The 22,658-nt window shown below is 47.0% G+C and overlaps 3 protein-coding genes across 3 annotated transcripts; 1 reads left to right on the top strand and 2 right to left on the bottom strand.

The window, feature by feature from the left end:
- Positions 1 to 1,828: 1,828 nt before the first annotated feature.
- UCRPA7_1973 (putative nucleoside hydrolase protein) lies at positions 1,829 to 3,072 on the bottom strand (the record flags this gene model as incomplete). The annotated part of the gene is made up of 4 exons (XM_007914551.1): positions 1,829 to 2,010; positions 2,066 to 2,230; positions 2,295 to 2,358; positions 2,407 to 3,072. The coding sequence occupies 4 exons, from the start codon at positions 3,070 to 3,072 to the stop codon at positions 1,829 to 1,831; spliced, it is 1,077 nt and encodes a 358-aa protein (XP_007912742.1).
- Positions 3,073 to 15,689: 12,617 nt separating this feature from the next.
- On the bottom strand, positions 15,690 to 16,261 carry UCRPA7_1972 (hypothetical protein; the record flags this gene model as incomplete). The annotated part of the gene is made up of 2 exons (XM_007914550.1): positions 15,690 to 16,025; positions 16,160 to 16,261. 2 exons carry the CDS (start codon positions 16,259 to 16,261, stop codon positions 15,690 to 15,692), a joined length of 438 nt encoding a protein of 145 aa, XP_007912741.1.
- A 4,404-nt stretch (positions 16,262 to 20,665) lies between these two features.
- On the top strand, positions 20,666 to 22,144 carry UCRPA7_1971 (hypothetical protein; the record flags this gene model as incomplete). The annotated part of the gene is made up of 1 exon (XM_007914549.1): positions 20,666 to 22,144. The coding sequence occupies one exon, from the start codon at positions 20,666 to 20,668 to the stop codon at positions 22,142 to 22,144; it is 1,479 nt and encodes a 492-aa protein (XP_007912740.1).
- Positions 22,145 to 22,658: the final 514 nt, after the last annotated feature.

Genomic DNA, 22,658 nt, shown 5'->3' with positions numbered 1-22,658 from the left:
TTTTATTATTAGCTTAATATACTAGCTTTAATGTTTAGTTTTTATAAGATTTTTTCTTAAAATATTCTTTAAATAATCGATTGTTAATTTATATAATTATTTTTATATATTTAGAAAATTTATTTAATTAATCTTATTTAGCTAACTTATCTTTAATATTATCTTTTAGTCTTAAATAAAAAACTATTATAAAAAGATTGTTTAATTAATTTAGTTTTAATAAAATTTATTAAAATTTTAATATATATTCTAATATTAATTTTTTTATCTAAAGATTATAAGCTTTTACTTAATAGTTTATTTTTTATTTAAGTTTCTAAAGGCTACTTTAATAGCTTCTTTAAATTTATTATAATTTTTAAAGATTTTCTTAGTTTTATTTTTTTTTATTTTTTAGTTTATTATTTTTAAGATAATCTTAAAGTATTAGCTTAAACTAATTAAAAGTATCTTTTATAAGTAGGTTAATAGTAAAGAATACTTTATTATATTTATAAGTTAGTTCTTCTTTATAATATTATATATATATTTTAAGTTAAGTTAAGAATCTTTAGAATATTCTTTTTATTTTATTATAAAAGTTAGATTTCTTAATCTTTACTTAGCTTAATCTTTCTTTTAATACTTTCTTTTAATACTTTCTTTTAAAATTATATAATTATAGCTTATAGTTAAGCTATTTTATTGATTATATTTTATTAAATGATAGTTTTAACTATTAAGCTTAATTAAGATAGATTATTTAAAGAGTTTAAGATTGATAAGATAGTAGTAGATATTATCTTAATTATTTAGTTATTATTTATAAGATATATTATCAATTTATTAAATAAAAGCTTTCAATATATAATAATCCTTTCTATCAATATGTTGATAGATAATTAAGAATCTTTAGATTTATATTCTAAGATAAATTAAAGAATATTTAAACAATATTTATAAAAATAAATGATTATAATTAGTTAGGTTTAATTGATTATAAAATCAAACTATAATATTAAAAGCTAAAAAGCTAGTCTCTTCATCTTTAGGCTTATGATTATAAGTATAGTCTTATATAAAACTATAGTATATTATAGCTTACTACTGCTTACAGCGGCTTACTGATCCATAAGCGACTCCTGATGAGCCGGTCTTATCTTATCTACACGTGACTTAATTTCTGTGAATGCCTGCCGTGGGGTTCCTGACGGCGGCCTGATTTCTGGCCGTGACATAAGTGAGTATCAAATTCATTATACTATATCAAGGAAAGACAATGAAGACCTATAGGAAACATAAGGCGAATACGATGTTTATAGAAGGGTAGGAATAACCTACCCTACAGTTATAAGAGTTATATTAATGTAGACAGTCGGCTGTTATCTAGAGTTAATTCTTCTAGATATTATAGCCTGTAGGTATACATTGTCGAATGAATCTTTCTGCCTAGATCTTAGCTGTTATAGAGAACACTATTGATGGTAATGAATCGAAGTAAGAGATCTTATATTATACTGTTATGAATTACAAGTGTAGTCTAGTCTTAGCGAAGAGCTATAAGACTGTAGAACGGTCTAGAAGATGCAACTCTAGGCGATAGGAGACAAATAGTAGTACCAACGCCGAGACAAGTCTCCTTTGGTTGATTTTTCTTATTTACTTTCATTTCGAGTTTACATTCATAGGCTATTATATTATTAGATAATATAGACGTAGGTATCATGGGTCACTATAAGAATACCAGAATCAATCGTCGTCTATGTTTTAGCCACTGTGCATCGCAGGTCTACATATCACTTGATAGGCTCTTATTTATATTTAACGACGAGCGAATAATAACTACACTCTATTTCAGATCCTTGCAGCTCTTGGGCTTCTGCAATGCTCGCTTAAGCTGAGCCTTGAACTTGCGCTCGTCAACCTTGACAACCATGTTAACCTCCCGGAGTTTCTGCCTCGAAGGCAATAGAGCTTCCTGATATGCGTAGATCCTTCCATACATAGGGCTGAAATATGACGTGTCGACATCTACATAAACTTCAAGCTGTTAGTCAAAGTCTAGGATGACGGGCAAAGTTCTTACAGAATGTTGAGTTCTTCACATTCTTGGCATCGAGCACAGAGAACATGGCAATCTCGTCCCAGAACGGAAGAAAGGTGCCATAGTAGTTGTATACCAGTTCAGTGTACGGATTCTTCACTTCGTAGATCTCGTCGAGAAGGGCCTGGCTCGGGAAGATCTGATTGGCTGCGTTTCCCACGATGGCTACATCGATTAGCTTTTCCCAAACTTAGTTTCAGATGTAACCTACTAATATTAGGGAAGTCAGCCTGGAGGGCTATCTTATTGGCGATTGGATCGGTGATAAAGTTGATCTGCGATGATTAGTACCACCACAAACCGAAAGGATTCGTCGAACGCACATCAGAATTAATATCAGCTTGCAGAGTCGACCCAGAGGTCTGAAGAAGGTTCACATCGATATATCCGCCCATAATGACAAGTCCTTTGGTCAGGCTGGCAAACTTGGAGTCCATCCTGATAGCGAGAGCGATGTTGGTGAGAGCCCCACCAGAGTAGATCATGACCTCCCCAGGGTACTTATTGACCTGTTCAACCATCCATGCTGCAGCGTGGTAGCCGCTGAGTGTTCCATTCGGATAGCCCTCCAAGAATGCCGACTTTGCAATCCGGTTAGGATTTCCAGAAGTTGGGTCTGATCCGGTCGCCTCTGCGGTAACGTTCATTGGCTTGAATACTCCTTCCCAAGGTAGAGTGCCAAACATTTCCTCCCACGCCTGAATAAGCTCCGGTGTGTTGATGAAAGGGTAGTCCGCCCCCTTATGTACTGGAATACAGGATGAAAGATTTCCAACTTCTAGGGTTGCCAGACCATGGAGACTGGTTTGGAGTGCCCAGGAATTAGCAGTGTCTCCAACGAGTCCCAGGACCTCCCAGCCCTGGTCGAGCGCCAACAGATACGGTATGAAACCAGCCGTGGACCAGTCATTGTCAAGAATTATCTTCACTGCTCTGGCAGCGGGATAGAGCAGGCCCAGAGAGACCGACAACAAACTAACAGCCTTCATCTTGAATCACGGATGTATGACGAATCCACTATGACTGGCAAGCCACTTGATGGCATGAAAAGTTGGATGAGCATGATAAGCATACATCAACACGATTTGGCATATATAGCAAATTCGTCTTTTGGTGTGCCTTATCGTTGACTGCTTCGTTTTGTTAAGAAAAGGCCCGTTGATATGTTCTGCATCCACATAAAAGCGGGTTACCTGATAAGAAACGGAGAGAGCCGGGGGTTACGGCCGACGGCGCGCTCCGGCACATTGGAATTATTCGGCCTTGAGCAGTCTATGATTTTGATGTTTCGTGCAAGTAATTCCCTACAATGTCCGTGGTGTACAGGATAACTGAAAGAAGTGAACCTCTAGTATAAGTAAGTTCACGTGAGCTAACATCGATTGCAATTGACACGAATCACTCGACAACTATGGTCAGTAGTATGTATAAGATGGTCCGATCCGTAGGCTATAAAATAGTGTAATGCTGTGCTGCAGTGCACCACATCGTCGGGTCGGGTTTGACCAATCAGGGCATCTGGGGGCGTTACCAAGCCTTTCGGTAAAATGTTCTACCTTCTTCTCGAAAGCCGCCGGCGTAACTTCGGGTTAAACGAGCCCAGATCTCCAGTAGTGAGGTTCAACTACCGAGCCGTGGCATGGCGAATGACTCGCGGCAGATAAGGCCGTGCCTATTACATCAAGTGCATTCGTAAGATGTTCCCTGACCACAATACTCCGGCGCTTCCACTTAGAAGAACACCCCTATCAGTCCCATGTGCTGCGTAGTATAGTGGGTATCGGTAGGTAAGGGCGCAACAGATCAGTCATCGTGAAAGAGAGATAACGGTATTCAGTCCGTGTGATCTGGGCCATCACCGATCAAATTAATCAAGCAAGAAAGACTATTCTAAGCAACAATTTTCCCTCCGAATCAAGGTAGAGGCGTGTTGAAACTTGGAGCAAGAATTGGCTGAAGAATTAGTGCTAGCGCTTGCGATTATACTCGAAGAAGCCAGAAATAGCATGCATAGACCCCCACAGAAACTGAAGTATCAGCTCCTGCAATAATTACACGTCGGCCTGTAACTGGGATGGGAACTCGGAGACGAAGTCAATTGGCAAAATAAAGAAAGAAAATTGCCTCAACTAGGTATCTGAGTACCGAAATGTATCTTTTAGGGTCCAGTTTCTGGATCGTTCTGCAAGTTTGATAACGCGTCCATCCTCCATTCATTCGCATATTCACTCCTAACCACATACCTAAAGTGAGAAATGTGAGAGGTATGAAAACCCACAGGAAGAGATTGAAGCCATTGCCCTGATATCGATACGTCTTTGTCATTCCCTCCGAGGCCTCATCGTTCCAGAGAAACACGCCGCTCTGAAAGAACATCTGATCAGAGGTTAGACTCATGAACTTGTCTCCACTTACAAACAGCCTTACAGCAACGAAGGTCCCGGGGAGGAAACTCAAAAGTCACGAGAGTGATGACGTGTATCGACGCGCTCTCGAGATTTGTTCTGTTGGCGAGAATTTGCATTTCACTGGTAGACTTTTGGGCCATCTCTTGGAATCATTGGCCTATCTCTAGTTGCCGATACTGTAGAGAACCATCATGCTATATCCATATCTCAGTCTGAGTGCGTGCCATTGAATGGAGGTGACATATAATACTCACCGAGGTATTCCTTCAATCAAAAGAGCAGTCAGGTGCTCTAGTTGGCATTGACGTCTTTTCAGCCGCTTTGAAGTTGACCGCACCTCTGTGCACAAACTCGATGAGGTCAATTTGGCAATCTGCTCTGACGTGACTGGACGCATCGATATTTGAAACAGTGAGACTGTTACATAATCATGCAAGCGCAAATCTGTGGATGGTTCTTACGGGAAACGTTACCAATCAAAACCTTATCGATCGCCGAGAAGTGCTAGATGGCTTTCGGTTTAACGACGTGCAGACTTGATATATTTTAGCGACAGGTTTCGCAGAGCAATCTTAACATTTGAATTGAATACAAACAAGTGGAAAAAAAGCCTCGCATCCGCCTGTACTTGCATGGAATGTTCATTGAGACCCTCCGCATTGCGTTGAACGCAAAATTCCACCTCGTGAAACAGATCAATCACGGAATTCTACAATTCTTGAAAATGCGATCCGCTCTATGCCCTTTACCCCTCGCATCGCCCATCCCCAAGTCATAGCGTATCGCTCACCTTGGTTGGCAACAATTGTTTCTCTCTTGCTCAATCAGATGGCTGCCACGGTTCGGAAGGAGCAGTCCACTACGCATGCGCAGGCACATTCAGCGCCTCTTTCATTGCTCGTGTGTCTGCCTGAACACGAATTATCAAGCGGAGAACGAAGAAACTGTTACGACAATCGTAACATATTATCAATTACTTACCCGCTTTAGCGCTTTAGGAATGTAGGCGTTATAGCCATCGCTTTTGGGCTGTGATTGCATTTCGTCGATGAGCATTGTCGATTCACTTGGCTACAGCGAGTTGACCAGATCAAGGGGCATTGTACTGTACCTTAACAAGAGGTCTAACTCAGTCCTCTGCAAATCGCCATGCCAACCAGTTTTCAACAACGCCCTTTTTCAAATTATAGTCTTTCACAAAAGCCCTGAGCATGGTTTGCTCGCGAACGGCCTATTCTATTATAAATGACCAAAAGAACTTTCAGCTCCGCCTTAGCTACAATCGAATGCTCTCTGACTGCTTAGCCCGCCTCTCCGCTTCTTCTCACTTAGGACCTGCTGCGCCCAATCGCATATACTCCTTCCGCACGCCCTCGCTATGACTGCACCACATATGCTGTCCGATTCCAATGCAGAGGATGTCTCGCAACCTGCCATTTCTCATATGTGGGCAACGTTCTTTCATCTAAGGTCGCCACGTACATCGTGCTCGAGAAGTCAACCTTGTTCTCATACGACATATTCCTGAGCGCTCGGAATCGATTTTGCGACTCGGGACTGGGGGCTCCAGGCCTCGTCAATCTGTATAGCCTAGAAGACTATGGCGATACCGATAGCTTGGCTACTATAGATGTCGTTGCGGTATCCCTAGTAGGAGCCTGTCGGGGGCGTGCGTCGGAGGATCTGACCTCCGAACAAACCAGGATTGATTTCGAGGCGAAAGGCTGTGCCGTGCCGGATCTGGTCAGTGCAGACACCGGCGCCGCAACTGTGAATGGTAGTTGTGAATGAATGCCGCCTCGTATGATTTCTAGACACGATCCGAGTGCCCTTGGGCTTGGAGGACCTGTCGTGACAGATGATATCGCTAATGCGGACATTGGCGGCCCTGCCGTCAAGGGCAGATGCGCAAGTCCCCTGGATGCCGTGGTATCCAGATACGATTGAAGCGCTGCACGGTCATTCCTGGCTGCACGGCTCTGGATAGCGTGCAGTGCGGCACCGTTGTAACGATGATTGAGCCGGAACATGACGAGCATCTGGGCGTTATTCCTGATGTCCTCTAAAGCTGAGATGCCGCGAATGTCGTATTGATAATAAGCGAGCTTGTATTTGCGCCGGCGGCTCGGGGCACGGCATTCGGTGAACTGCATAGCACGCAATGCCCTGAGCCGTTTATGCGGATATATGCTGCTAGAGCAAATCCCCCGTTGTGCCCATCGGACTCCAGGTCTTCGATCACAGACTGAGATCCGTCACGATAGTAGGTCTTTGTAGAGTATGTCAGGTTATGCAGCTTGATGGCGTTCTCCAGCTCGGTGATGCTGAACACTCGGTCTGGCATGGAAGAACCATACATATCGGCTTCGAAATCGGGAGCATTTTGGTAATGAAGGAGTTTGACCAAGCAAACTCTGACACAGTTGTTGCTGTAACGATGCGGGTTCAAAGCTGGAGGAGGATTGAAATGAAAGGGTGATATGACAGGCGCTGGGAAGACAAGGCTCTGATTCCCTCTATCTGATGATTGGAGGACCGGTTGGCTAACTGAGGTCGATACGTGAACGGGCGGGTCTGAGGATGGATGATTAAATGCTTGAGGTAATGCATTGTGCTATGAATAGAAAGACTCTTGAGGAATAAGAACCTACCCATAATTGCTGATAATGCTTGATTACAAGCCTTTACATGTAGATTATCGGCATGATATAGTGTTCAATGAGGAGGCATTTGGATCGACGACTTGACATGCCCTTTTCGGTACTTGAGCAAGTGTGCGGAAATCTCGCGAAACTTATAGACGCCTCCTGTCTTTCAATGTCTTATTAGCTTCTTTGTCAAATTGACGATTCTCGCCCGGAAAACTCTAGATGCTTCTTTAACTTTCTTCTCCACGGTTCTGCCTGATGTGTCTGCTGACACGGGCTGAACGGATCGGAGCGACTACTCTGCAACTAACAATATCGTGCGTGCCCCCCCCCCAGCGTTTTCTGTTAGCAACTCGTGCCAGATCCCAAGCTTCGTAACGGGGCAAGACAACTTGGAAATCCGGCAGACTTGACTGTAAAGCGTGAAGTCTTAAGGTACCCAATCAAACTAATCCGTCAGTCTTGATAGCATAAGCACTGTACAGGTGGAACTTTGTACTCACCGGTGACAATTATGCAACACTCGAGCTTCCCACAGCTCTTTGTTCGTTTTATAATTCGCCCTCTTTCAAGTCCCGGAGATCAAAAGCTCAACTTGAACATTTTCACGTGAATTAGGAGACTGAACATGATAATAAATGACTGAGTCGAAGTCAAGTTTCATTGTTGCATCTCCTTCCCGGTATACCCTACTAACAGCTCAGTTCTGAAGACTAGCGTACATGTGATCAGATAGCCGACTTTGCGCCTTGGGATTGCACGCGAGCCTCCTGATAACTCACCAACTTTCCAAGTGACCTTGCGATAAGCCTTCCCATCCCGCGAGCGAGTAGCCGACAGGACCAGCACAAACAAACAGAAGATGCATTTGGGAAAACGAGCAGGGCCAAGAAAGCCATCACCGATGAGAATCATGAGAGCCAATTATCTGCCTCTGATTCTCAAGTCTCACACAAAGCCAACACTTTGCGGCTGCAGCAAAGCACCGCACGCTCTTCATTCAACGAGAATCTCGAAGAAGAAAAGCATAGAACCGAAAATGTCCGGCAGCAGCAGTAGCAGCAGCAGTCGCAACATCAACAAGACCATCAACACATGCAACTACAACCCCCCTGCTCCTGTATTTCCGCGCACACCAACTCATGAGCTAAGTCTAAAAATGGCCAGGCCGCTTAACGCAGCGGAAGGGGAGAAGCTGTCTTCTGGATATCGAGCCGGAATCAGTAGCACAGGTGGCGGCGCCAGTGAAAGATCGTCGTTAGTTCTCTCGCTCTCGAGATCCGCTACAACCGAAGAGTATACACGAGAGGAAAGAGGGGCCCAGTGTTTGGATCGTCCCGTGTCGTCCTGCGCTGTACGGCACAGGGAGGCCGTGGGACATGCCGAACCGGTCTTCGGGAGACTGGTAGACAGGATGGTAATTGTCAATTCTACCGTTTGAGAAGATGAATGATAGATGACGAGCGGCGGTCATTGAACATCCATTGCCATTGAAATGGACATATGCGGCTTGCGTGTATCAAGTACCATCAAGATCTCACAGTTCATTTTACCAGTCGTCGAAAGGTACTAAGTTAGGTAGTGAGCAGCGACTAATTGGCCGATACTGAGTTTGTTATAGCACGAGATGCCTCATTTGGATACCTCAATAGTCAAAGACCTGGCCGTTATACTCGTGACTCGGATATACTTCATGACGACTCGACTACGCCCCCTGATACTTCTCAAGACCAACACTCCCCACTTCAGCCACTCCTCGCCTTCCGTTGCCCGGCAGACAACACATTGATTGACAATAACAGCATTTCCTTCTTGACTGCATCTAGCCATGCCTCTTTACCATAAGCCTAGATTGAAGAGCCACAGGCGAGTAATGGACAGCCGAATGAAGAAACTGATCATTTTGTACTATTCTTGCCTCTGCACCCGCCTTCGAATTCTTGGCTCACATTTCTGCTAACACGGGCCCAAACGTGTACGTTAAAAGTCCTGCCTGATCTGGGGTTTCTCTCCTGGGGCATTGCCCAGTAGTTTCGTTGGCTAACCACTTTCTACTCGATCTAGTACATCTCGGGTTGTTAAAGTGAGCAGAATCTTCATTTGAGGAACGAAGCCACGCGCAAATAATACTCAGTTTCAGTCGTTCGAAACTGCTGATCACATCTAACGGCAAATCCGTATTCGGCATCCATCCAATAACATAGTGTTAAGTCTGGGACGGAGTGATAACCTGGCGCACGTGCGCATGCAACCAAGTCGTGGAGCTCCTCATAGACATCTGGGTTGATTCATTGTCATCACATAGCAACTGGTCCAAATGGGCATGATTACGGCTGCCATGCCACGAAAGCTCGATGTAGCGCGAGTTTTTCATGAGTCGCCTTGTCGGTACACGGAGGACGATCCCACTAGCTTTAGACTTTGCACAGCTATGCCCTACTAGCAAACCAACTATATTGACCTTCTTGGAGCTTCTCGGAGCTCTCGTCACTAGATCTCAAAACGGACTTAACTATCAAAAATCTAATTCTACCTTCAAGAATCATATTCGGATGCTTTGGCACAGTCCGTTAATCTTTTGAAAGCAAGCGCCATACTTCCGGTGCTGCATCGTCCCCGCTGATCCGGTTGTCCTCTGTATGAACAGATAGTCTTCTATTACTACCGTCGCGTGGGAACTTCACGAAGACAATGAGAACCACAGGTTGGAAGCAAACCCATCTCCTTCACACGATCCATTCGGCATTTCTCCCTGTCAGCTCAACGACAAAAGGAATTTCAATGCTATTGATTAAGAGCAACAATAGTAGCATTCTTTGGTGCACTCGCGCAGGTTCGACGAGTATCAAAACTCCCTCCATCTGTCCAACGTGGCTGGGCTCTACAAAGCAAGCGTGGAAACCCTTCGCCGGCGGTGATCAAGACGGCATCCTGGCACGCTTCACCACTGTCGTCGTCTCTCGCGCGGGCTGTCTCAATCCTAAAGAAACTGTCCAGATGCTCCACCATCGCTGTTCTTGACATGAGCATATTATATAGCTCAGCATGCGCTTCCCCAACAAAGCGCACAAGGTTGTACAGAAGTGGAAATCAAGCTTGCCATGCTTTGACTGCCATGAAGCTGTAGAACTACTGGCCTCGACTCCGTATTCGTACCAATACTAGCATTGTGTCAAGGTGTAGTGGACCTTCATGGCCCACCTACTACTACGGCGCCACTAGATTGCTACATTTCGACCCCTGTAGGGACCCCTATTGATCCCTGGAAATTATAGTAAGATGGATCTCAATCTACAGTGACGGTTTTAGACCGTCAGACGCTTTTCTCCTTACTTCTCTACTACGGAAGTGGCTTGCTTGCTCATCTATTGACACATTGCCCTGACCCTAAGTACTTCGCCTGCATGGCTTGGACCTTCACTTTATTGAACCATGCCGTCAGACATATCGATGCGGTCCTGGAATGTCTACAACAACGGGGCGAGCAAAATGCGACGGGGACAGATCATGAGCGAGAGCAACCACCATTGTCAACACCAAAAGTCGTGGTCGAGGCAACGGTGGGAATGTCGAAGAGGCCGCGCTGACCTACACGCCGATTATCTCAATTTGCTGGCATCATGGCCTCTGTGCCCGGACCATAAGTAACCATTCAAAACTCCGGCACGGGGAATGTCCGCTAGAGGAACCGACCACAAACGAGCACAGGGGGACCCTGGTACGAGGGGTCCGGTGGACACTACGGCTATCGTGCTCGGCCGGCTTGAACAGGAATGGCAAAGTTACAAGACTAAAGATTGCAAAAAGACCGTCATTAGATTTCGAGCACGACTCTCTCGATGGAAAGATGGTGGCTGTGGCAACAGCAGTCAGACACTCAAGCGCCGGGTTGAACGAATAATTCTATGTGCTCATGGTGGTGGCTGCTTGGCCATGTTCCGGAAGAATAAAGGGCTGCTTACTATAAATTAACATATGGCAACTCTTGCGTTCAAAACTATGTTACGCTTCTAAAATACGCCTCGAATCAGCATTACGGGATGAGCCTGAACTATGCTCGCTTAGTAGATATACTCGGGTGGAGTGCCATCCCGCCACTGATGATGAAAAAAAAACATATCGCTGGTGAAGTCGAGGGCGTGAGTAGTCACTGGCGTACCGAAGAAGCGGGCGAATTCCGCCATCACCATGGCGCATAGGTGCGATTGCAATGCGCCCGTCACTGCAGGCATGAATATTATAGTAGCCCTTGTCCTAGAAATCATGGACTACAGCCTTTTTGTCGCCGAATGCGTGGAGGAGGCATTGCCTAGCAATCTTGCCCAATGTCTTGCTTGGGCTCTGGTCCATGGTCACCAAACCCCACGAAGACCGTCTTCTACCGATGGCTGGACTGAAAGTTGTGTCCAAGGATTCGCGAACAGGGCTGCAATTACAGGGCCGAAGGGGACAGACTCTCATGGCGCTCGATGGAGCGTTTTTCATTCGTCGTAGAGTGCGCGTTGTCGAGCGCTGCGGCCAATTGGCCGTGGCGATACCGCTGGCCCCTACCCATTGCAATGGTCAGCCTAACGTGCTTGAAGAGAGATGAGTGCTTTACAAACAGCCTTGATACTGTCGAGTACGGTCTTCTGGATAGTGGACTGTAGCTTGCTAGTCAGGGTGGCTGACAACTTTCAAGAACCAGGTTGCAATTACGGCTGCATCATTTTGACCTGTGGGGATGAGACAGCGTATTCGCTCATATTCAGAAGCCAGCAAATTGCAGTAGTCTCGAAAGACAATGGCCTCAGTAATTGCAAAATGTTCAACTAGGACGATCGACTTGTAAGCAAAGAAACGGGGAGACTATTAGAGCTGTGGGACTATTGCATTCGAGAATAATATTGAGTGAGCCTTAGAAATTCGAAATTTGACGATTACTTGTGTCGCAAAAATCTGGCTTCAGCACTATATCCAAGTTTGACCTGAACAATCTAGGGCAAGCATAGCACATGGAAATACTTGACATACTTAACATGGCTAGTAGGCTAGTACTAGAAAGCTTCAATAGTAAATATACCGTTTCAATAAGTCTAAGTGTATTAGATAGAGTGATCTGAGCTAAATCTGATCAACCAAATAACTTACTATAACCTACAGCCATCTAGTCGCTGCAGATATAGAGAAGATTTTGCTTCCTATGTGAATAAACCATGATGCAAACCATACCACCCTATAATATTCGACAAAGTCAGGAATTTATGACATCAGCGTGCGTCAAAAAAGGCTCTCGCATTGCCAGCTCTGCGCCACCCAGGGATCTCCAGATCCCTTGTATTTAGCCTGCTTTGGGTACACGCAAATGGGTCTCTGCGACTGGACGCCGGCGCTTATGCTATCATTCACAAAATTGGTTGCTATTATCTCGTCCGGTGCTATACCGTATTCCACCCATTGCATCAAGGCCAAAACGACATCGTGCTTTGCATCTTCGAACCCAGGTACCGAGTATGGATAGCCAGATAACCATTGGTTGCCCCCACCAATGTACCATGGTGCAGACTGCGCCGATTGAGAACAATGTTGCAGACCCGGGACCATGAAGAGGCGGTAAAAGTCGTCCAGATTGACACCCTTCGGCACCATGGACTGATAGATGTTATCGTATAGTATTTTACTACTACTTGTTGCAATGAGGTTGTCTGCTGTTCCGTGGTATTGCAGCAACTTGCCGCCTCGTGATTTAAAGGGTGACAAATCGAAGTTATTTGGGACCGCTTGCCCTGGGTTGACCTCTTGGGCCAGTTGAATATCACGGTAATTGAAATCTGTAATGTCCCAGGTGGTGCGATTGAGTACCCAGTATTGATAGTAGGTGGATCCAAGTCCTGACACGCTCGACATTGTGAGTGTTGGGTCAGAACCGAGCGACATTCCAGGGAAGACAAAGGTCTGGTTCACATCGACAAAATCGCTGTAGAACTGTCGCATGGTCTTTATCTGCTCAGGATTTAGGCACGACGAGGTCGTGTTGTACTGGCATAAGAGGCCATTGAAGTCGAAGTTGCACCCCTCAGGATCGCTAATGATGCCGTCAATAAGACCATCTTGTGGATCGCACTGTTTCACCACTTCCGCAACAACAGCAGGGAAAAGAGATGGCGGGATATAGCCCTCCTTGCCAACAGGGTAGTTGTAAAGACCCTGCTTCAGCGTTGAGGCTGGTAGATTAGGAAACCACCACGCTGGGGCACCGGCTACAACACCGTCGAATGAGTCGGGATAGAGCTCTAGCTCCTTGATCCCTTGGCGGCCGCCTACATTAGTTGTCAGTGAAGTTCGGCGGCCAGCCTGTGAGCTGATGGCAATAGCTGGAGCGTGTCCCTACCTGTACTGCAGCTCACATAGTACGAGTATTCTAGCGACCGTCCATAATAAGCGTTCACAATTTGCTTTGCTGTTGTAACGGACCCATGCATGGCACGCCATCCCCAATCGATGATTTTCTCGGGTTGATTGAAAGCCCAAGAACCGTCAACAGGGTTGGAGCTGTGGCCCGTATCTGTTGATACAGTAGCAAAGCCATAATAAGAGAACCTCCCCATGTCAACAAAATTGATGCCGCCCCCGAGACCACCATTCCCTGTCGTCAAAATACGACCGTTCCATGACTGTGGCAGAAACACAGCGAAGTTGAAAGATGAGGTTGGGGACGATACAATGTGGATCGAAACCGCACAAAGTTGTGGCAGGTCGGTGGCGTTGATTGGTATTGCTAGATTTGTATCTGCATCGCCAAAGGAACCGCCTTGAGGTACGGACTCTGCGTAGTTTACCGAGGTGGCCTGGTCAATATCCGCTAGAATAGCTTCAAACGACTCTACTGTACAGACGCGCTGGGATGAAACGGCTGCGCTTGCACCGATCAACAACCACAATGCTGTATATGCGAGATTGAAGACGTAGTTGGACAAGGCCATGATCAGTACAGGCTGCCTGTGGCGATAGGTGTACAAGCACTTCCCTTCATAGTGATGGTGGGCAATCATGACGGTAAATAGCTTTGTCACCGTAGATTCGAGCGTACGGGTATAGAATAAGGCAGTTAGTATCTACTACAATATAGCGATTCCTGGCGTTCATCGTGTTCGGTAGCTGTGTGCGGCAATTGAGATCGGCATGGATAAACAAATGTAGAGAGGGTACCGATATCCTTTGGAAGGGGGGAAATGTAGGGGGAGACGAAGCTTAGCCAGCGTTCCATTGCGGGGTCATCTCGGCGTTACTACATAAGGTGAAAGGCGGAGAAGTAAGAAGAGCTAGAAAGGGCACATGTCCATATCATTAACACTTCAAAAACAAACCAGGTTTCTGTTGCGGGCTGCTGTAAGGTACCAGAGCGTTGATGCAACCCCCAAATGGCCGTCCGACACTGGTGCTATGTGGATGAAAGATTCCCCGTAGATGGCGTAACCTCGACAGGTTGACCGAGAGAACGGAGAGTTTATAGTGTTGTATTGTTTTGACCAAATCCACGGAATTGTGATTGTCGAGTGCTAGATAAAATCTACTCGTGATTTCATGAGATCTAGAGGCATTAGATTTCTATTGACCGCATGAATTGTTATGTTGTATCGCGTGTGTCTGGTCTCATAATTTTATCCTTGATGTGCACGACCTTGGTGGCATTGATACTGCTCGAAGGAGAACGACGATGAACAAGAGAAAAGCGGCATGGGTGCACCTCCAGCAATAGTCATCTTAAATCTACCCATCACTAAATCGATTAAAGTAGGTATGAAGCAGCGTTCACATGCCGAAACCGAGTCCGAAACCGAGTCCGAGTCTAGACTGAAGCAACTAGAACACTCACTAATAGGTTTCGGCGAAGGATTTATGTGTATATGTGTTTGCGCTCTATTTCCATCTACCACTTGCGATGATGGAAGATGAGAGACGCTCGAGTGAGTGTTGATGTTTGATTTCATTTCGCACGTTCTTTGTCGCCAAGAAGCAGCCGGTATTGGACAGTACAACCCGAAAATGACGAAGCGTCAGGCTTCAGAAGGTCAAACATCGTGACGTCTGCCCAGAGATTAGCTGGCACTCTCTAGTTTCTTTCTCCTTCATTCTTGTCTTTCGTTTTCTGCTTCGCTGTCTTCTGGTATATTGTGGAAGGGGAGGGGACTTTGTATATTGTAAGCGTTGCGACGCCCTTGATACGGTTAACGAGAATACTGTTGTAGGGAGGCATACTTAGTTGAAATGCGCAGAACGGACACGTTCACGAGTTTACAAGATCTTCATACATATTGAGTGATACAAGGAACTCTCTTCCTTTTGACTGCTCGAATGCGGCAGTTTATTCTTATTCCTGCCCTTTGTATGGCGTTCCACAGATAATGCATTTTCAGGAGCTAGTCAGTGTCGGCTACATATGTTCCGGACTCAAAGTCAAAGACCTCCCTCGGAGACAAAAGCAATGAAATAAGACAGAAATGGAGATGAAATGAACAGGGAGAGCATCCGAATCCAAGCTTCAGTGGTCTCCCTCTTGATTCCACTCGATCACTCATATTCGCCCTCCTCCGCTTTGACTGACTTGGTGGCCTTGACCGGGCGTGGGCGGCGGCGCTTGGCTGCCTTGCCAGCCGGACTGCCCTCGGTGCCGCCGTTCTGCTCCTCGGTGCTCTCGCCTTCCGCGGCCTTGCGCTTGCGAGGTGTGGCCTTCTTCTTGGCACTGCCCTCGCCGTCGTTGATCTGATGGTCACTTTCATGACTGGTGCCATCGTTGTCGCGCGCCTCGCCGATGGCCTTGAGCTTGGACTTGATGCGACTCCAGTTGGTGCGGGCACTCTCGGTGGTGGCGTACTGGGCAAGACGGGCGAACTTGTCCAGCTGGATCTAAATATTCGTCGTAAGTTAGCTAGCTGATCTCGTAGATTCTGATAATCAAGATGGGACGCGGGCATGGGAGAGGACGACGAGATGACATGAAACGAAGAGCAAAGCCGGGCGTGTCGTGATGACAAGCTTACCTTGGCGTCACCTTCGATGCACTGCCAGGCAATGACGGCAAGTTGGACCTCACGGTCGCTCAGCGCGAGTTTGTCGGAGGACTGTTCCTTCGGCGCCGCCATACTGAACTGACGGATAATCCGTTATGGTGAGTTGCTTGTGTGTTTATGCGCGTGTATGGGTGCGCTTCGTCGTGTATGTGGTGAGATGAGATGGTTGGAAGGAGGAGAGGTCGGTGATAACAGGGCCGCTGAAGGTAGTTATTTTGAGGAGTGGCGGCAACGTGGTCTGTGTGCGCGTAGACATCCAGGCCAAGGACAATCTGCCAATTGGCAAAGACGTGACGCCTATCGAGTGGCGCGTGGTGAACATATTGCACGTGAGGTGGTCGGCGTTACGGTTGCATACCTCATTACCTAAGGAATCTTCAAGGAGATGAGATAGAGACGAGATGATTTAGGTTGAAGCGAGGTAGGCCTTTCCTCAATAAACAGCATTAATGAGTTATATGATCTTTCTCCCGGATGTAGCTTCTCATCAAGCGAGAGTGCACGCTATATAGACCTTGAAGTCATGGTCGAGCAAATAGGGAACCTTTCCCAACACTCGATATTTGGTGTAGTTAGGTGTAGTAGTCCAACAAGATCAAAGACAGGAAAGGCCGCAGGCACAGACCAGCCCAGGCAATTACGAAACTCCTTCGCCATTGTAGTGCGGTGACCATGGCCTCAGTACCCTGTCATTTCGAGATTAAACGTGCAATACCATCCTGAAAACATGTAGGCCTCGAGTTTCTAAATCCGGGCCCATCAGCTTAGCAGTTCGGTGGTCCGGACGAAAAACCCTTCAAGCTGACAATCGCTCAGAAAACGAAATACCTATTCTGAGAGATATCTGCTGAATTGAAATCAACTTCATGAGGGCTCCTAAATGTCAACTACGTCAAATTCACCTTTCTCGGCTTGTTCCGAATTGCCAGTCTCTGCAACATGGACAATGACATTTCTATTACTATTGCCATTGCTGTCCTTTCAACTTCTTTGTCATCAGTCCATCGGCGAATACGCAACTGACCAAAAAACCAGGATGTGATAGCTACCACGACCCCTTGGGAGCCAGCAGATGAAGGCGTTGACTAATCAACACCCTCAATGTCAAGCATCGAACAGCAAGTGATGGGTAAATTACAGGAATGGTCTGTGATTGGCACTTCACCATCTTCCCTCGCTTAATGCCACACTATACAGAGGATCTTCCAGGGAGCATATGTCCAGTCCAGGGTCAGGTACGGCCGGTCCAATCCAGCGCAATGTGGGAGGGAACTTTGGAAGTCCAGAGCCCAGGATCTGGGTCAATTAAAGCAGCAGGCACGCCAGAAGGAAAGATAGAGAGTGTGCGAACGGCGACGCCACACGCTCATATACAACCTCAAAGGAGAAGGATGATAGCTTAAGACAAGATGGAAAATTAATGTAGCTAAGAGAAGTAGTATAAAGACATAAAGAAGTAAAGAAGTAAAGAAGTAAAGAAGTAAAGAAGTAAAGAAGTAAAGAAGTAAAGAAGTAAAGAAGTAGGTATAGTGTGTGGGTGAATGGGTGGGTAGGCAGGCAATGAGAAAACCCCCCACCGGAACGTCAAGAGCTGAAGGAAAAAAGTTGAAGAGTGGAGGAAAATCAGACAAGCCGTGTGGGGAGGAGAAGAGGGTTCACAAAGACTACCCAGACGGACAGGCAGAAGACGAAACTGGACGTTTAGACGATGGCATTTGAAGGAAAGAAATGGCATATACGCTTGAAATCGTGGTATGCTTTAATTGAACACTCGCAATTGAGTCTGTGATAGGTGCGTATTCCTCCAACCCAAATTACCGTATCCCAAGAAATCGGCCTAGCTGCCACTAAAGGTAAGAAGCGTGGACTCAAAGACTGGCCATGTAAGGCTCTTCTTACCCCTGGCTCGCGGTGGTTGACGCCAAGCCTCCGCTCGGCAAGGCTGGTGTTGTACGGAGTCCTTCCTCTGCACTAAATTAAGAGCCTCTTAGGTAGTTGCCAAATCAGGACAAGCAACACTCCTTGATTGGCCAAGATGATGATGGAATAATTTAGGTCGCCCGGTACCTACCTTAGGTAAGCTCAAGCCCGTCTGCTCACATTCACCATGTCCGGAGCTTACCTATATAACTGACTCAGCCGATTGACAACTGGTACTTCTTCAATCAAGTAAGTAGGTATGTATGCACGAGCCCCGGATCCGCCGCACAAGCAAGCAATCATTGATGGTTGCGATCCTGCAGCTGGCGCGACTGTGCTTCGTACGCCCCGAAGCGGAGTCAGCCTAGGTAATGTTCCCCCCAGTGATCCCGTCCTTGTAGGGAGTTGGTTCCATGGACCCGAACATGCCTCGACGCATCCAATCCGCGACAACTCCACCAAGACTTGAGCAATCCTCAGGGGACGAGGTCTTTCGATTTCTCCAATAGGTCTACTATGCGACGCGATGTACACTTCCTCATATAAGCCGGGTGCTGTCATTACAGACTAGACAACACAGGCAAGACATACCCCACCCCTGTGTCTCCTTCAGTCTAAACGTCGCATTGCTTTTCTTGACGGCAATCGATTCTTCTCAATTGGCGCAACCGATTGATCCCTATTCCAGGGAAGGTTTCTAGTTTGCCCGCCGTTATGCCAAGAAGACTGGCGTTCGTTGTGGACCCGGGGTTCGCCGGCTTCCTCTACACCAAACCACGTCGCACCTGTTTTGGCATTTCTGCTAGCCTACGTGGTCAAGTCTCTTCACTGCGTCATACGATCGGAATCATTCTTCTTCACACGTGCGGGAAGGAGTGCGCCTGACTGAGATGGTTTTTCGGAATCCACCTCAGGCAAGTGGGCGGCGCATAGGACATCCCGAGAACATCCCGTCCAAATGAATTTTCCAGTTTCGGACAGCGAACACGTGGTACTTTGGTTCAAAAGCGCACTGGCACCAAGTTTAAACCCTCTTGAGGAGTGACAATACAGCTGTTAGTTTAGAGACGCAACGTGTAGCTGCTGTGTAGCTGCTAGGGTTGTCAAGGCATGGCGAGTGTTGTATATGCCGCGCGACGGTTGGTCGTACCAAAAGATTGACGATGGCAACAAACAGCTGCGGTATGGAATAAAGGCGACGAGGTTGAGTCAACTTGATGGCACAATAACGAACCTTGTCGAGATAATGTAGGGACCTTTTCGTTGTCAGTGGTACTTGGTAATGACATTCTTTCGTTTTCGTTTTCCCTACCTTCTTCTTCCCCGGCGGAGAGAAATATCATGGTTCGTCGCGGTTGAGACCTCGAGGCGGGGCTGTTGACGTGCGGATTGAGAAGCCAAGTCGGGCAATCAAGTCTTGAAAGAGCCAGGCAATTCTTGTATCTTTCCCCTTATCCTTCTTGTGGCGAAAAGCTAATGACAATGACGCAACCAAGTCGGGACCGAGCCCTGGTGAGTAAACACCGCCTGTCTGTGAGCAACAACAGGCGATGGCGCAGAGGTTGGAAGACAACAGCCACAGGATCAGAAGATAAAGCCCAAGGGCTGTGCTGTGTGTAGTGAAAGCCCGAGTCTACTCTGAGCGAATAAGCCGGCCGGCCCGGACTAGAATCAGTAGAAGCATCTTGATTCGGAAGTTTCCAGTTGACTGAATGCGGTTTTTGTGAACATCCACCACTTGGCATGGGGGTCAGAGACGAAACGAAGTTGGAGTTGCAAGTGGTGACGGCACGAGGCTAGAAGTAGAAGGCTTTACAGCGGAAACTTCAATAAATCTACCGTTAGGTATTGACCAAGCATCCACCGGGAACATCACGCAGAGACTGCATTGTGTCTTCTCGACACTTATATCAGATCCATTCGAAACTTTGGAAAGCGTAGGCTACTTACTATACGATAGATTGAGGCTTTAGCCCCATCAGACATTCGTTGTTGAGATGAGAGTCGCTGCTCACCGTAACTGACTCGAAACATCCATCAAGTGGCTAATGATACACAATGTTGAGGTGCTTGTGATCTGGGTGGTGTACCCTTCCAAGGCGGTGACGGCAATTGTGCGCACCTGCCCGTTTGAATTGTCGTCCCTGCAGGTGGCCACTTCCGTTTGAATCTTCCGGAATAATTGGCGCCATTGCCCTTTCAGGTTTCAATTCCGTATCCAGCTCTCATATTCCAAACAAAATTCAACAACATCTCTGCTCATAAACAACCCCATTTTCTTCCTCTTCCTTCCCTACCACCAAATCCATCGTCTTGTCAGTGCGCTGCTACCAAGCCAGCAAAGCAGCCCGTCTCTCCTCGGTATTCAGCGACACAACCAGAGGGTGACGGACAAACGGCCGCTGGGCAGACCTTCGGACCACTCATTCTTCGATGGACGCTACCCTTCACAGTCAAGCGCCCGCCGCCAGCGGTCGTTCCCCCAGTACGACGGCAACTCTTAGTGAATCAGGGAATGAGCAACCTCGATACACGCTGCCCTCCACCTCCACGACGATGTCTTCCGGCATCACCGCGTTGCCAGCGGACATCAATCCGGCACTTGTTCCAGTCATTGGAGTCAAACTCCGGTCATCTCCTTACACTGACATCGAACTCCATTTGCACCTCGAAAAGCCCAATCCCTGGGATTTACTCGAGGCATACAAGCAGCCGTACTATCACATCAACAATTCAACGTCCCCAGCAGCGAAACTTGGCCTTTCTCGTCAAGTTCTCGAACTCTTCCGCCTCACAGAGTTGCCGCTCGAGGTCATCTACTGTATCGCTGAGATGCTTCCTCCCGAGTCCGCCGCCTGCTTGGCCCTCGTCAACAAGACATTCTACGAGATCTTGGCTCATCGCTTTCTCAAGCTTGAGACATATAGCCGCTGGAGGTTCCTAGTCCTACTTGAGAAGGACATGATCTTTCTTGTCGCATGTGCCGACTGTATGACGCTTCACAGCCCACTCATCGCGTGGGATGAAAACACAGGCATGTCGTGTCTGAACCAGGATCTAGAGCGCGGCCTGCCTCATTCAATTACCTATCCCATTGTGCGCTTAATTGCCAAGACCCATCTTCAGAATCTGAACCACAGCGAGATCCTGGGCTATACGAACCAGTATTTCACGCATTTCGGCAAGAGCCTGCAGTACAACGACTCATCTTCCTGCCGGGTGGTCAAAGGCAATCTCCTCCAACGACGACAGATAGTCGTGCGGCCTCTCAGAGGCGACACAATGACCATGCGCTCCCTATACAAACTTGGTCGAGTATTAAATCCACACTACTTTGAGCCCCTTTGTCACCACAAGGCGTGGTATCGGGCTACCTCTGTCGATCTACGAGTTCACGCCGACAAGATCGCAGACTGCCACAACCAGGCACACCATAATACCACTGAGGGTATGCATATCGGAATGCACAGAGAGTTATGCTTTAGCAGAAAGGACGCGATAGAGATACTTGGAGAGAAGGGTCTGAAGTCCGGGATGACCAAAACACTTCACCACACACTTTTCGCAAAGGAGGCAAAAGGCAGCGTGGGAAGAATCCAAGGTTGTAAGAAATGCTTTACCGACTACTGTGTTACCTTTGTCGACGTCGACGATGCCGGGCGCTGTGTCGTCTTGACGTCATGGAAAGACTTGGGTGGTCTTGGTCCGGACGAGAAGGCAAAATGGGACAGTCACAGGTTCCCCTCACTGCTCGAAGTGCGCCGCCGTGGAGCCCCTGAGAGAGATCTGGGTCGCTCTAAAGAGTCTCTCGGACAAATATTCTGCGCCTGGGAGGACATGGACCCTGCTACAACCAATCTGGAAGACCACTTGTACATCCCGGAGCTGGGTCGACGCCTTGTTCGCGACCTCCAGGAGGCGGCTACTGATGAGCATGAAAGCTTCTCGCAAGTTGACGAGGATAAGACAGATGATTCCGATAAATCTAACCAGTCTGATTGGACTGATGAGGCAGATGAGGCGGACGATCATTAATCTGGCACTGATCGCCAATGATATGTCTGTGTGGTGGGAGCATCACCCTAGGAAGTCCCGGATTCGGGTCATGTACTAGCTGTTTTTGTTGTTGATCAGTCGTGGCTGGAGGTGGCAAATGTCTATGGAATCGGTCGAGGAGGTGTAATGGATGTAACATTGTAGGTCTCCGAAGCTATATGAAGACCGACCGTTTGTAATGCATTACACGCGCGAGGAGCGGTATTGTCACCTGCTTGCTTTGATAACGAATGTTATGGTGCAATTGAGAAGAATCACATTGACACGAAATGTAATGTCCGGCATCTAACACTTCGTTGCAGCTCGGGTCAAATATCTTACATTGCTAAGCAAACCAAGGAAACCAAAGTAATAATTGGCATGTTGGAGCTAAGACGGGCAATAGATCGCCTTGAATCTGTCATGATCACTGACGCGGAAAGTCTTACATTTGAGTATCCTCCTATGCTAACACAGCTCGCCTGATTCTTGTCAGGTTCATAAGCGCGTTTAG

The sequence above is a fragment of the Phaeoacremonium minimum genome, assembly GCF_000392275.1.
Source record: "Phaeoacremonium minimum UCRPA7 unplaced genomic scaffold PA7_03_scaffold_141, whole genome shotgun sequence".
Classification (NCBI taxonomy): Eukaryota; Fungi; Ascomycota; class Sordariomycetes; order Togniniales; family Togniniaceae; genus Phaeoacremonium; species Phaeoacremonium minimum.
This window is presented reverse-complemented; position numbering and strand designations above follow the sequence as displayed.